This window comes from Musa acuminata, chromosome BXJ3-8 (assembly GCF_036884655.1).
Source record: "Musa acuminata AAA Group cultivar baxijiao chromosome BXJ3-8, Cavendish_Baxijiao_AAA, whole genome shotgun sequence".
Classification (NCBI taxonomy): Eukaryota; Viridiplantae; Streptophyta; class Magnoliopsida; order Zingiberales; family Musaceae; genus Musa; species Musa acuminata.
This window is the reverse complement of record NC_088356.1, coordinates 32,781,498-32,796,462: the sequence shown is the minus strand read 5'-3', so window position 1 is coordinate 32,796,462 and position 14,965 is coordinate 32,781,498. Positions and strand designations below refer to the sequence as shown.

Here is a 14,965-nt window from a genome sequence, read left to right as displayed (position 1 = left end):
ATTGTTTGGAGGAATATGTCTCTACTAAAACAAGTGAGTGATACCATTTCATCCATTATTAAGAGTGCGATATAAGTTTTATCTATTAATTATTGGGAAAAATTTATCCCATGGAATATGTCTCTTTATTTGTTATTGAAAAAATACATAATATGATATATATATTTTTTAATTTGACCATTATGTATGTCAACATGTAACTGATACATGATTTTATTTATTGTATAAGAATTATCATTAATTTTTTGATGCATTAGTTTCCTAATGAATTGATATATTATTATTTTATATTAAATTATATATATTATAAATATTAAAATTATTTTTTTATGATTTTTTAAAGATTTTCTCTATATATTTTTATCTTATATTTATTTTCAAAATAATGTACTGATTTACATTTTTTTTTGAAGAGATATTTTTTTTGAAGAGATTTAGGTGGAATATATGATTTTTTTAATAAAAATTACTAAAAAAAAATTAAATTTAAAAATATTTTTATAAAATTATAAAAATATTAAAATAATATATATATATATATATATATATATATATATTTGTTTATAAATCTGAGATGTGACATTTATACCTTACTTCAAGTGCATTCTCTCTTTTAGAACTAATATTTTATTCATTTTTTGAAATAAAAATGAAATGGACATTTGTCGAACTTATCTTCGATCCAGATTTATAAGTCATTCAGCCGAGCCGACAATGATCTTGTGACCAAATCGGCACTAAGCCAAATTGGCACCCCGGCGTTCCTCGAACATTATATATATATAAAAGAAATCATGTTAACAACATCAATTGATTTCAATCTATTAATAATTAATTTTGTTACATAATTAATTTTAACAAAATAATAATAAAATAATAATGACATTATGTAGCGCGTGCAGCGCGAGTGACTTGAAGATGAAAGTAAACCGAGCGGGTAAAATATTTAACGTCCCAAATCGCCGCGAAAGTCACGTTTCTATTCGCGATGTTCAGCGTCAGAATCCACTCTCTCGACGCCCCTCACACCGAAGAAGGCTGCAGCCGCAGCACCGCCGCCGTCGCCCCGCTTCTCCCGTCACCGGAGCTCCTCGATGACGCCGTCGGGGATCTCCACGAAGAAGCGGGCACCAGCTGGAACCCTAACCCTAACCCTAGAATCCACCTCCTCCGCGGCATCGTCCATCTCTACCGCAGCCTCTTGCCGCCCTCAACCTCTTCATCGTCGTCCTCCTCCTCCACCAACCCCCAGGCTTCTTCCGAGTCCCTTCTCCCGGTACGTGCTCCCTTCTTCCCTTTCTTCTCGTTCTTTCTCGTCTTACCTTACAAGCTTCGGTCTCTTTCGTAGGCTGTACGTGGCACGCTTCTCCTGATTCTAGCAGTTCCAAGCCGTCTCTCCCCGGAGGATCTCCTTCGCTTTTGTGGCTCCTACGTCGAACGTTCCTCCGCCATCCGGGTCATCAGGTATACAGTAAAAATCAAATCTTTGGATTGAAACGACGAAAAAATCAGGGGATTTGGACTACTTATCACGGCCTTGCAGGAATGATGGGATTGAAGATCGATACAGTGTGCTGGTTGAGTTTGATGATCAGAAAAGTGCTGACGGATTCTATCTTGATGTTAATGGATGGCGTTTCTCCACGGAGGTGAAGTGATATCTAAAGTTTAGCTACTTCTCCAGTTCCCTGTTCCCTCTTCTTTATGTATCTTGTTGGAACTGCAGGGAGAAGTTTGTCACATTCTCTTTATAGATTCTGTGGAGTTCACCGAGTCCACAAAGATTGCAGGAACTCCCCCAGTTGGTTCCTCTGAGTTGCCTACATGCCCTGTCTGCATTGGTGAGATTATAGCATGTTGGTATTCAGTTTTTTCAACTTTTTGTTCATAATACTGTTTTCTTTTAACTCATGAATAGTTTCTAGGAATGCAATCACATTACACTCTCTCAGAAAGTGTATGTAAGTGTGCAATTTCTGCATTGTTGCTTTGAATTGTAGCACTCAATCATTTTTTTGGTGCCTTAATCTGGAAAAATATTATGGACATCTATAAGGCCACAGATTATGTTGCTATGGTGTGGTATGTGCCTCCTTATACTGTGCCTCAGCTAGACACGTGCCTGTACAAGTTCCTAGTTATTGAAACAGACACATCATATATCATGTGGCGAATGCCCAATGCCAGTTATTTAAAATGTGTACCAGTTAACATTAGCAATTCATATTGAAGAACATAAAAAATGAAATAACCAGACAATCTTCTTTCTTGAAGAAAGTGATATAAAAGAACCTGAGAAAATGGATGTTGATGGATGGTTGTAGGCTGGATTTTGAAGATCAAATAATTAAGATGTAGCTAATTGAGTCAATCATCTTTATAGCAACTTTGGTCTGGTAGGCTTCCATGCCATTCCATTGTGTTGGAATTTGTACTTTGATTGAAGTGGCATTAAGATGTGTTAGAATTTTGAAGAGCATATTGAAGAGCATAAAAAATGAAATAACCAGACAATCTTCTTTCTTGAAGAAAGTGATATAAAAGAACCTGAGAAAATGGATGTTGATGGATGGTTGTAGGCTGGATTTTTTAGATCAAATAATTAAGATGTAGCTAATTGAGTCAATCATCTTTATAGCAACTTTGGTCTGGTAGGCTTCCATGCTATTCCATTGTGTTAGAATTTCCCAACCAAACAAAGCAAGATATTGCTGAATTTGAAAAATTGTCCCCGATGGATAAAATTTTAAGACATCTCTCCCTTGTCTCTCCTACATGCAGTTCTCTATTGTTTATTTTATGTGTGAGTTTTGTGCATTGGTCATTCTCCATCCCTTAGTGAGATCCGATGGTCTTTGGTAAAAGAAGACGAAATCTGCTACTTTTTCTTCATTCTTTGTTCCTTCATGAGGTATTTGTTCACCTCAGTTAAAGATGATCAAACTCAAAGTTGATGAGGCTTTGATTGTAGAGATGAGAAGCTCATAAGCCTAGCAGAATTGTAGGGGATGTTCACTTCCAAGTTTTGTTGGTAATGGAATTTTTCAGACAGTTCATAGATTAACTTGCATGTTAAAGATTAAATTGATGACTTAAAAAAGGCAAGATTTCACTTACTATGCATAGAAGGCTCTTGGTTGGATGTAATGCTCGATATCACTGTGTGTCATGGAAATAAATTTATACCTGATAGGCCTTGTTGTAGCGCCAGTAGTACTTAGGTTCAGAATGGTCATGGCCAGAGGCTTATACTAGATAGGCCTTGTATGCCGATAAGATGAGAAACGTTACCTGACTGCTGAAAAGTCTCTTTCTTGATTAATTTCTCACTACTGTATATGTTGTTAGATGTTGTAATAGTTACTTGTAATGTGTAGCAGCATCATAGGTGGCGTTTGTCAAAATACTAACTCCACTGAAGATTGATAAATCTTATGTTCTTATAATCTTCTCATATGTGACTACTAGCTTTATCAGTTTTTATCCATAGAGATCATCTTGATCAGAAAGATAAAATTTCATTTCTTACAAAAATTTGTAAGATTAAGAAATATATGGTTGAAATGTCTATTAATACAGTTGATCTTGCACATCGGTAGCTTCTAGTTTTTTGTTCTGCAATTCTTTGGTGAAACCTTTAAGTATATTAGGCCTCTTTTTTACAATAATAGATTTAATAGAATAGAGCTTTTTAGCAATGTAGTAGTACTAATTCTCTTGAACAAAAATACTTTGTATTATTTTTGGCATCAGTGGTGATATCATTAGTAGCAATTAGCAAAAGATCTTCTTTGCTTCATTTTTGAAGTCAATTCGAGCATAATGCATTAATTGTGGAGGACATCCTTAAAAATTATAGGATTTAGATTAAGTAGGAGTGTATGACTAAAACTGAATATATGAGATGCAATTTTAGTAATACTAAGAATAGATATATGATATAGTTAAGTTGAATGGACAAGAAGTTTCATTAAGTAAAGACTTAGGTATCTTAAATCAATTATTCAACAAGATGAAGAGATTGATGAAGATGTTATTCATAGAGAAAAAAAACAAAATGATTAAAATGACAAGAGGCATTAGGAGTCTTGTGTGTTCATCGGTTCGAGATTCAAAGAAAAAAATTATAAGATAGTTGTTAGACCAATAATGCTTTATGGACGTAAATGTTGGATAGTTAAGAAAATAACATATAAAAAGAGTTATGTAAAATGTTTGTGTTGTTGAGATGAGAATGTTAAGGTGGATGTATGAAGTTTTAGGAGAGATTGAAAAAAATATTTTCATTCATGAACAGTTAGATGCTGTCTTGATAAAGGATAAAATAAGAGAATCATTTAACAAAGTATGAGCATGTGCTCAAGAGATCTACAAATGTGATTGTTAGAAGAGATGAAATAATTAACTTAAATATTCTTTAACTTAAATAAACATATGTGATCCAAATAGTTGAGATTTTACAGTTTTGTTGTTGTTGTTCGGGCATAATGAATAGATAAATAACAGAATGAGTTATTCCTTGATTGGTTTCAAATTGTCATCCTGCACTACATATGTTTACATTGGAATTCCAGTATCAATTCAGATGCCCTTATCAAACCAAAGAGGCAGATAGCTACAATACAATGTAAGATCACAATTAATTTCTAGATGGGCTGCTATTTGAGAGACGGTAATTATTATGTAAACCCTCTTTGATACTGAATTTTTAACACTTATCTGATTCTTGCCTTACAATGTGTAATAATATCCCCTCAACTGTTATAGAGATTGGCAGCCACATTAGCTGTATTGATTCTTTATTAATGTAATACATCCTTTTTGTAATGCTAAGGTAGATACTGCCTAGTGTGGCTAGCTCTTGGTTGTTGTGTCATTCCAACTTATATGTTTCTATTTCTACTCTTTTGCTTATTTGATGATCTAGAGAGATTGGACCAAGACATCAGTGGGATTATTGCAACAACTTGTGACCACTCATTTCAATGCTCATGCATTTCAAAGTGGGTTAATTCTTCTTGCTCTGTAAGTTCTTCCTGGCTACCAAATAATCTATAATTATTATATTTTCGGATGAAAATCTCAGTTATGAATTACTATGACTTTCAACCTTTATTTTCAGCAAAATGCAATTAGGTTGTCTTTTTCTTCTATTTTCTGATTGTATTGTAGTTACTTATTCATATAAGAAATGCCTACAGGTCATGATATATCCTAGCAAAATATTTGCTAATTTTGTCTTTAGTGGACAGTGTTGTTAGACACTGAGCAGCTTATTTTTGCTGCAATCACTCTTAACTGACCAATCTTGAAAATGACAAACATTTATGTCCTTTCATTGACATACTATATATGGTAGCAACTCATCATAGTGGACAAGGTTATGAATTCCAGTTGAACCAATATGTACCAATTGGTATTTATATGTACAAAGTATTGGTACATATATTGTTCCTTTTTTGTTATTTTTCAATGATACTGGATGTACTAGTTGGTTTGTTGCTTGATATAATGGTGATGTACCAGTCCAATAGGCCACTGAAATCAGTGTCAGACCAACATCTTAAACCTTCATAAGGGAGTCAAGACGTGATAGGAGTGTGCTTAAATACATGAGCATGTGTATGTGACATACAAGGGAATGGCATGGTGTAGCATGTGCTGCCCCATCATATGTTGTGCTAGCCTACCGCTGAGAGGGTTTTGTGCCATATCATGAAAACCTGTGCTACAGATATTTGTACAAAGTGCCATTTATTAATGTGGCTTTTGCAGGATTCTTGTGATAATTTTATGTTGTCAAGAGATGCTTCTAGTCTATTTCATTATACACAACATCAAATAGGCCATGCTCAACATTGTTTATATCATTGATATTGATAGGCACTCGAGTGCTCACCTAGGAGAGACTAGCTCGAGTGCCACAAAACATGTCAAGAAAGACGCCTTTGCTTGTGTCCACCTAGTGCCAATGTAGGCGTAGTGAGCCAACCGATCATGATTAGCCAGACCCAAGCCTGAACCGAGTCTTGATTCAACTTGATCACCTCAAGGTAAAAGTATCTATGATCTTCTTGCCATCCCTCTGGGCGAATGCAGTCAAACACCCTTGTCTTGATCTCATGGCTGTCACTTTTCTTCGTCTGACCATCATAGCCCGATCATAGCTTGACCGAGTGACTCAATCAAGTAGATTGTGTATCCACATCAAGCGACCCCATCAAGTAGATTGTGTATCCAAGTCAAGCGACCCCATCGATGCTTCACTCTTTGCCTCTTCTGCCTAGCACTGTCCTTCACTGGCCTCTTTGTTTCTTCCGTTGCCCTCTCTGTCTTTCCCGCCTGATAGTTCTCTCCTCCGTCACTCTCTCCATCTCCTCCGCCAGTGCCCTCTCCGTCTCCTTGGTTCTCTATTGTCAGGTCTTCAGCGCTGGCTCTCCACCACCGATATGCCTCTGCCTAGTTGTTAGTCCTTCCTTCCTCTTTTTATATTGATTTAAATTGTTTGAACACCTGTCCTCTTTCTTTGTACTTAAATTAGGGTGTTTTTTAGGATCACATAATACATAATTGGTAAGAAAAGTACATCACTGTTGAACCAATAAAGAGCATTAATAATGGCAAATATGTAGGGCATCTTTGGACAACCAGTCTATATGGTTCTGGTCAGCATACAAGATTTGATGGCCTGAATAGAACATGACAGGGAGAGGTAGAATGTCGCTGAAGAGGCAATTCTTACATGGGCGAGCGTGTCGGATTCATGTATTATTTAATTTTTATTTTAATTTTTATTCTAATGATTTTCTTTATGCTATTTATATATATTTTATTATTTTTATATCGATGGACGCCTAGCTTAGCTCGGTGAGATGCAGTGTCTGGGACATTTTGGAAACTTGGTGCCTTTTAGCATTTATAGCTTTTCACACGACTGATTTACATATGGATTCTTGTTGATAATAACATATTGTTTTAAAATGTTTCTTGTATTATTTATTATTTGTTGTTTGGGAACAGCTTTCTTGATGTCAACTTAACTGTTTACTTATTCCACTGAAAAGGGTTCTCTTTTGAGAAGCGGACTATGAATCTGAAAGTTTGTGTTCCATGGTCACCATTTTGCTGTTTTTGTTGCTGAACTTCTCTAAAGTAAAAGCTTGGAACAGACAAGTTGCCAAAAAAATGATTGTGGCTTGTTATTAATTTCTTAATCTTGACACAATGATTTTCTTAGAAAGTTGTGGTTTTTTGGTTGACAACAGACAGTAAATTTATTTGAAAATTTCAGGTGTGCCAATTTTGTCAGAAACATTCTGAAAAACCGACATGCTCAATTTGTGGGACACCACAAAATCTCTGGATCTGTGTGATCTGTGGTTTCGTTGGATGCGGAAGGTATGTCTAATTGCCCTTAAAGGGACAGTGTATCTCTGCCTTCAGGTGTCAAATAGTTCGTAGTTTAACGATGCTTTTTGTTTAACTGATATTTATGTTTGTTATTATAGATACAAAGAAGGTCATGCTATCAGGCACTGGAAAGATACTCAACATTGCTATTCTCTTGATTTGGAAACACAACGGGTTTGGGACTATGTTGGTGATAGATATGTCCATCGACTAAATCAATCTAGAAGTGATGATAAGCTGGCCAAGTTAAAGTCCAATAGCAGATATGTCGGTGAAAACTGCATCAATTGCGAATGCAGTGATGACCTTGGAAGTAGTGGAGCTATATTGAACAGTAAAGTTGATGTGGTGAGGATTTGTAAAATTCACTTCTACATTTCGCCTTGATTGTTATATAAATTTTGACATGCAGTAATATCACTTTTCCATTTATAGTAAGTCATCAATGTAACTTGTCTTGTGTAAATATGCTACAGATTGTGGATGAATACAACCATCTACTTGCAGGTCAACTTGAAAGCCAGAGACAGGTACTCCATCTTTCCAAGTAAAACTCTTTCATGATAAACAATAAACATCTTTCTCTTTAATCACATTGGTTAAATTATACAGTTAACTTTACATGCCAAGCACCAACCTAAAGTCCTGTTGATTTGTATTTATTGCTTCATTCATAGTATTATGAAACTCTACTTCAAAAGGAAAAAGAAAATAGGGAGAAGTACATTTCTGATGCTGTGGAAAAGGCTGTAAGTTTGAAGCTGCAAGATATCCAACTTAAAATTGGAAATGTTATGAGGGAGAAGAAAGCACTTTCTGATGTAAGCTACTTCTATCATAATTTTGTTCCCCAAGCATATTCCTTTGTTGTTTACAAGACTAATCCACTGCTTTTCTTTTCATTATACTCTGGTGTTGCTTCTTATGTGCTGCTGATTCTTCTGACTTTAAATTTACTAGAATCTTATGAAGAACCATAAAGTTTATGAGCACTAATCTATCCCTTCTCTATTCAATATACTTTGTTGTGCCTTCTAATATTCTGATTCTTCTGCCTTCAGATCAATGAGAATCTTATGAAGAACCAGAATATTTGGCATGAAAAAATCAAGGAAGTTGAAGAAAGGTATGCTTCTTTTCATTTATGTGGATTGAGGTTTTAAACACCTGTAGCATACAAGAATCTTATTGACCGAATACTTGATGATTAATATGCCTTGGTATGCTAATGAGTAAAAACATTAAAAAATTGATTAATATGTCAAGTTGTCAACTGTTAAATCGATATGCTTAGATGGTATAAATGGTAGCTAATATGATGCTTTGAAATCAACAACAACAATAATAATAAAGTCATGAGTCCCAATTATTTGGCGTCGGCTACATGAATCTTTTGCCACCATTGAGATCTGTAGTAAGCCATATGTTTAGTTAAGTTCAAAGTATTTAAATATAAGGAACTTCTTGTCCATCTAACTTAACTATATTCTCATGTCTATTTCTAGAATTATTAAAATTATATCTCATATATAAAGTTTTAGTCATACTTAATCTAAAACTTTTAGTTTATAAGGATTGTCTCCATATGTCAACTGTTAAATCGATACGCTTAGATGGTATAAATGGTATGACTAATATGATGCTTTGAAATCAACAACAACAATAATAATAAAGTCATGAGTCTCAATTATTTGGCGTCGAGTACATGAATCTTTTGCCACAATTGAGATCTGTAGTAAGCCATATGTTTAGTTAAGTTCAAAGTATTTAAATATTTATTTATAATTTCTATTAAAGTCTTTTATATCTTCTTCTATCTCTCATCGTATCATTAATATTAATTATTTATATTCTTTTGATTATTGCATTGGAGGTCTCATAACACATGTCCATCTTATCTTAAATGATTGTATGTTACTCTATTTAAGTTATACCAAGTTATTCACGAATAATAATTTTTTTTTTTCTATCTTTCCTAGTAATTCCACATATCTATATTAACATTCGCATTTCGGTAACACTAAGTTTTTATATATGTTGTTTCTTAATTGTCCAACACTTAGATCCATAAATTATTACTGGTTTCACAATGGTTTTATAAAATATTTATTTAATCTCAAAGGTATTCGATAATCATACAAGACTCCTAATGGTTCTTGTCATTTTAACCATCCTGTTTTTATTGTATGAATAATATCTTTATTGATCTCTCTATCTTTCTAAATAATTGATCCAAGATATTTAAAGATTTTACTTAAAGGAACTTCTTGTCCATCTAACTTAACTATATTCTCATGTCTATTTCTAGAATTATTAAAATTATATCTTATATATAAAGTTTTAGTCATACTTAATTTAAAACTTTTAGTTTATAAGGATTGTCTTCATATGTCAACTGTTAAATCGATACGCTTAGATGGTATAAATGGTATGGCTAATATGATGCTTTGAAATCAACAACAATAATAATAAAGTCACGAGTCCCAATTATTTGGCGTCGAGTACATGAATCTTTTGTCACAATTGAGATCTGTAGTAAGCCATATGTTTAGTTAAGTTCAAAGTATTTAAATATTTATTTATAATTTTTATTATAGTCTTTTATATCTTCTTCTATCTCTCATCGTATCATTAACATTAATTATTTATATTCTTTTGATTATTGCATTGGAGGTCTCATAACACATGTCCATCTTATCTTAAATGATTTTATCTTATCTTATCCTCTATTTAAGTGATACCAAGTTATTCACGAATAATAACATTTTTTTTTCCTATCTTTCCTAGTAACTTCACATATCTATCTCAACATTCGCATTTCGGTAACACTAACTTTTTATATATGTTGTTTCTTATCCGACACTCAGATCCATAAATTATTACTGGTTTCACAATGGTTTTATAAAATATTTATTTAATCTCAAAGGTATTCGATAATCATACAAGACTTCTGATGGTTCTTGTCATTTTAACCATTCTGTTTTTATTGTATGAATAATATCTTTATTGATCTCTCTATCTTTTTGAATAATTAATCCAATATATTTAAAGATTTTACTTAAAGGAACTTCTTGTCCATCTAACTTAACTATATTCTCATGTCTATTTCTAGAATTATTAAAATTATATCTCATATATAAAGTTTTAGTCATACTTAATCTAAAACCTTTAGTTTATAAGGATTGTCTCCATAACTCAAGTTTATAATTAATTTCACTTACTCTCTCATCAATTAAGACAATATCATCAGTAAATAACATACACCAGGAAAATTTATCATGTAACTAGTAAGTTCATACATTATCATATATATATTTAAAACTCATCATAATTAATATTTAGGAATCCTATGATAGGTTTTTTTTAAGTTAATAAAAACCATATGCAAATCCTTTTTTTTTTCTCCCTACACATTTTCATATGCTTTTGGGTATTATGACTTGTTATTGTTGTAATATATTAATTTGACCCCAAAAGCAGGATGACCTGTTCTAAAGAGAGCCATATGTGTTAGCTGAGTGTTTTTTTTTATATATAGATTCTCTTTGATTGCAGCATTTATATCACATTAGTATCAAGGAGTCTTAGCTTTACAATAGTGAAGTATCTATCTCATGGGAGGCATGTAGATTGTATGTCCTATGTACTGCTTACTTCAACTCCATTGATCTTATTTGTGATGATTAGCATCATCTTGAGAAGCTGGGAAACCAGAAATATGTTTGAAAAGATGAATATTACATTATTTAGTGCAGTATTTATAGAGCATTGATGCAACAATCTATTCATTTAAAATATTTCAACCATCTCAGAGCTTATTCTTCGTTACCTTCTTCATTTTGTGTGTGGACATCACAGAATTTCAGTTGTAGTTTTCTTAATGAACTTTATGTTGTATTTTCATAAATTAATTTGCAGTAATTAATGCTTCTCTCTCAGGGAGAGAACAACACTAAAGATAAAGGATGACAAGATCCGTGATCTGGAAGACGAGGTATTTCTTCCTTTCCCTTTTATTTACAGATGAAATTGGCCAGCATATTTACGTACATAAAAAATCTTGTTTTTGATAATTCAAATAACTCTGCAGATAAGAGATTTTATGGTTTTCATTGAGGCCCAAAAGACACTTAATGCTGTTGACACAGACAATATCCAAGGGGGTACATTGCTGCCCGTTCCTTTGCCGCAGTCAACTTCAGCTAAAACCAAAAAGTCATCAAAGATCAATAGAAAGAGGAATTAGAAGAAGTTGTCCTAGTTAATCAGCAAATAGTTATTTCATGTTACATCAAAGTCATTAGTACCAAGAATAGAAATCAAAATGTATAGCTCAGGCAATCAATGTATTCTATGAAACTTTGGTGCTGCATGGTCTTTCTCAGTGAGTGAGCAAAAGAAAGCAATTGAAGTGCGTCGTTGTTGTATTTTGTTTCTCTACTGGTTTGAATGGTTGATGAACTCAGAGCTTGTGGGCCATTTTACTGTTAGTGAACAAGTCTTAACTATCTTGCGATGGTTAGATTATGGCCAATTAAGATATGTTAGATATTGGGCTCCTGCAAATGCTCAGTATCTACCTCTGATGTTGATCTAAGTTTGCAACTAGTACTTCCAAAGCAGCTGTCTCTATGCATTCTGCAGGAAGAGTTGTAATAGGGAGCAAGTGGCAAAATTACTTATTATGTATCACTTCAAGTCAATAAATTTTCAGTTTATACCCTTTTAAATTTAATAGATGTATTCATCCAAAATCTAAGAACCTACATGTATGCTATTGTGGTTAATCTTTGTTAGTTATTGTAAGGCAAATGATAGCTGAAATTTTAATCTACAAAAGATCGTGCATTTGGTGACTATCATTGAATCTTGCCTTGCCTACTGCAATGATAACAGGAATGATAGCTACATTGCCCTGCCTACATCCAAATTTTCTTTCTTGCAAAAAAAGAAAAAGAATAACAAAGGCAGAAAAGAAATCATATTATCGGATGTAGTAAGAAAGTGTGACATCTACTCATTAATTACATGATGTTTTCAGTTGTTCCTAGGTATCCAAGCTCCGTCATTCCATTAAATTCTGTCCCTGTAATCCATTACTGTTTAATCTTCTAAAGGAACCCGAGAGAGAGAGAGAGAGAGAGAGAGAGAGAGAGAGAGAGGATTACTTCTTGCTGCTTTTTCTTCAATATGGGATTCCATCAGGGAGAACTACAAAGTTCTAATGCTTGTCATCCATCATTGCTTTAAAATCTGTCCTTTTAATCCATCACTATTTAATCTTCTAAAGCAATCCGCGAGCGAGAGAGAGAGAGAGAGAGAGAGCACTAACTACTTCTTCCTGCTTTTACTTCAACATGGAATTCCATCCAGGAGAAGAACTACAAAGATTTAATGCCTGCAAGAGATGGTAAAGAGGAAATGGAAAGAAGAGATCGACGAGTAGTACCAGAAGCATCTAAACATGGCGATCAAAAAATGGAGCAGGAAGTTCTCGTCGTCGAGCAATTCGTCGCGGACGAGCCGCTGCAACCTCGGATTCCTCGGCAGCGCCTCGCCGTAATAGAGTATCGTCGTCACCGACGCCGCCGGCCAGCTAACGAACAACCTCAACAGCCTCACCAGAGACTCCACAAGAAACGGTGTCAAAGACTGCATGCACCCAACCACACCACATGAAGAAGCTCTCCATGCACACAATTAAATGAGAGAGAGAGAGAGAGAGAGCGTAGTGAATGCATACCATTTTTTCGACTGGTCTTCAGATTGAGGGATGGGGGATAGAGAAAAGAAGGGGTTTGTGATATTATGGACGTTTGGTTCTGATCATGAAAGGAAACTATCTATCTTTTGATTCAATAGAGATGGAATGAATTGACACACTATTCCCTTTCACCTGCAACTGTTGGTCTAAAGCTTTATATTCAAACCCACTGGTCTTGTGGCTTGTGTAGTTTAACCTAAAGATGGAAGCAAATCTTATAGGGGAATGACGGCTTTGAGGACTTGGGAGTATGGCCAACAGTTGGCGATCGACTCGGGCGTCCATTGTGCTTTTCTTTCTACTTTTAAATACTTCTCTTTCTTCTTTCCTTTATTATTATTATTATTATTATTATTATTATTTTTCCCTCTGTTATAAACTTGTTTCAGGGTTTGGATTTTATGAGTGCTTAATAAACTTCTACTTTTAAATACTTCTCTTTCTTCTTTCCTTTATTATTATTATTATTATTTTTCCCTCTGTTATAAACTTGTTTCAGGGTTTGGATTTTATGAGTGCTTAATAAACTTCTACTTTTAAATACTTCTCTTTCTTCTTTCCTTTATAAACTTGTTAAAGACATGACAACATTGTTTCAGAAAACATTGCTATGACCATTCCATTTAAAGATGGACATATTATGGGACTCCAATCCACCCATGTGAGAATAAGATTGGTTCAGTTGACTCTGAGGTTCTAGGTTTGGATCAATCTTCCAAGCTAATTTTTGAGTTGAAGAAGCGAATTTCTAATTTCAGGAAAAAAAGTGTTTTTGGGTCATCTAATGGATCATTTCTTTAAGCAAATAGCTGTGGCATTATCATCTGTGGATGCACTTCCACTGTATCTTTCCTTTGCAAAATGATCTTCCATAGCTTTCATCACAAATCCAGTTTTTGTTAGATTTAACTCACAAAATCAAAGAGCAGAGTAGAAGCTGAGACAAGAAGACAAAAGGAAGAAACCAAATAAGAAGTAGAACTTGCAGCCTCTCTCTCTCATGCTTTGGCAACTGTGAAGAAAAAAAAACCGGAGGAGAAGATCACATATAAGTTTAATTCTTTCTCTAATGCTAATAATAACTGAAGAAGAGAAGATGATATCGAGATGAAAATAAAAAGAATTATATTTTGTTTCTGAAAATATTTGCAAGATCTTAAACTCTAATTTTACACTGGAGTCATGTAGTTTTCATCATTTAGGATGATATATATACCAAAGTTTTAGAAGGTTTTGATCATGATTCACTTCGAATCGGAATCGGATAAAGCCAGGATTGAAACCAAATCGACCCAACGATTCGTTGGTTCCAAATCGAATCGAAACTAGTATTGAGCAATTCGATTCCGGTTCTTAGGTTTGAAAAATCAGAACTAATGGTTCAAGAACTAGAATTGACGATTCTGGTTCGAATAGTCGGTTTGATAATTTTTTATAAAAAAAAATAGATCGTGGTCAAATAGGCTGTTGATCAATTGTTGGGCCCAAATGATCGATAGAGGGGCAAACCACTAGTTTGCTTCTTAAATGTCATATAAATGACTAAATTTAAGGGTATTTTGATTATTTTATAATTAATATATAATTTTTAATTAAAGATAGATTTGCTCCTTCTAATAGCTAAGTAATAGCTAATTTTGGGCATGTTTTAGGAAAAAAAAATTCAAAAATCCTATGAATACCCCTTTGATTAAGCACTTAATGAAGTTTGAATACTCTTAAGCTCTCTTCTTTTATCCGATGATAAGTGGAAGCCACCACTTCACCAGGGAGGAGGCTTTCGAAAATCTG

At 33.9% G+C, this 14,965-nt stretch overlaps 1 protein-coding gene and 1 long non-coding RNA gene across 5 annotated transcripts; one reads left to right on the top strand and one right to left on the bottom strand.

Annotated features, from left to right (window-relative positions):
* The first annotated feature begins 959 nt into the window (after positions 1–959).
* On the top strand, positions 960–11,900 carry LOC135583314 (BRAP2 RING ZnF UBP domain-containing protein 1-like). 4 transcript variants are annotated; one of them, XR_010498422.1, is made up of 12 exons: positions 960–1,276; positions 1,349–1,464; positions 1,544–1,649; positions 1,727–1,841; positions 4,928–5,025; positions 7,292–7,398; positions 7,509–7,758; positions 7,887–7,940; positions 8,088–8,231; positions 8,472–8,536; positions 11,329–11,404; positions 11,501–11,536. XR_010498422.1 is itself a non-coding variant. In XM_065161506.1 (12 exons), exons 1-12 carry the CDS (start codon positions 989–991, stop codon positions 11,654–11,656), a joined length of 1,530 nt encoding a protein of 509 aa, XP_065017578.1. In that variant the 5' UTR covers positions 960–988; the 3' UTR covers positions 11,657–11,900. The 4 variants fall into 4 exon arrangements, 3 of the variants coding, with proteins under 3 accessions (XP_065017578.1, XP_065017577.1, XP_065017579.1); XM_065161506.1 differs by having other exon boundaries at positions 8,112–8,231; positions 11,350–11,404; positions 11,501–11,900; XM_065161505.1 differs by having other exon boundaries at positions 11,350–11,404; positions 11,501–11,900.
* Positions 11,389–13,265, bottom strand: LOC135644079 (uncharacterized). Its single transcript, XR_010498423.1, has 3 exons — positions 13,154–13,265; positions 12,860–13,062; positions 11,389–11,612 (listed from the first exon to the last, which is right to left on the bottom strand). It is a non-coding gene; the product is annotated as an uncharacterized LOC135644079 (long non-coding RNA).
* Between the last annotated feature and the right edge of the window lie 1,700 nt (positions 13,266–14,965).

Excerpts from the sequence above, each read along its gene's own strand:
- LOC135583314 (XM_065161505.1), top strand. The coding sequence starts at position 989 with ATGTTCAGCGTCAGAATCCACTCTCTCGACGCCCCTCACACCGAAGAA. Across the intron at positions 1,842-4,927 it reads TACATGCCCTGTCTGCATTG|AGAGATTGGACCAAGACATC; the intron begins GTGAGATTATAG and ends TTGATGATCTAG. Across the intron at positions 11,405-11,500 it reads TCCGTGATCTGGAAGACGAG|ATAAGAGATTTTATGGTTTT; the intron begins GTATTTCTTCCT and ends ATAACTCTGCAG.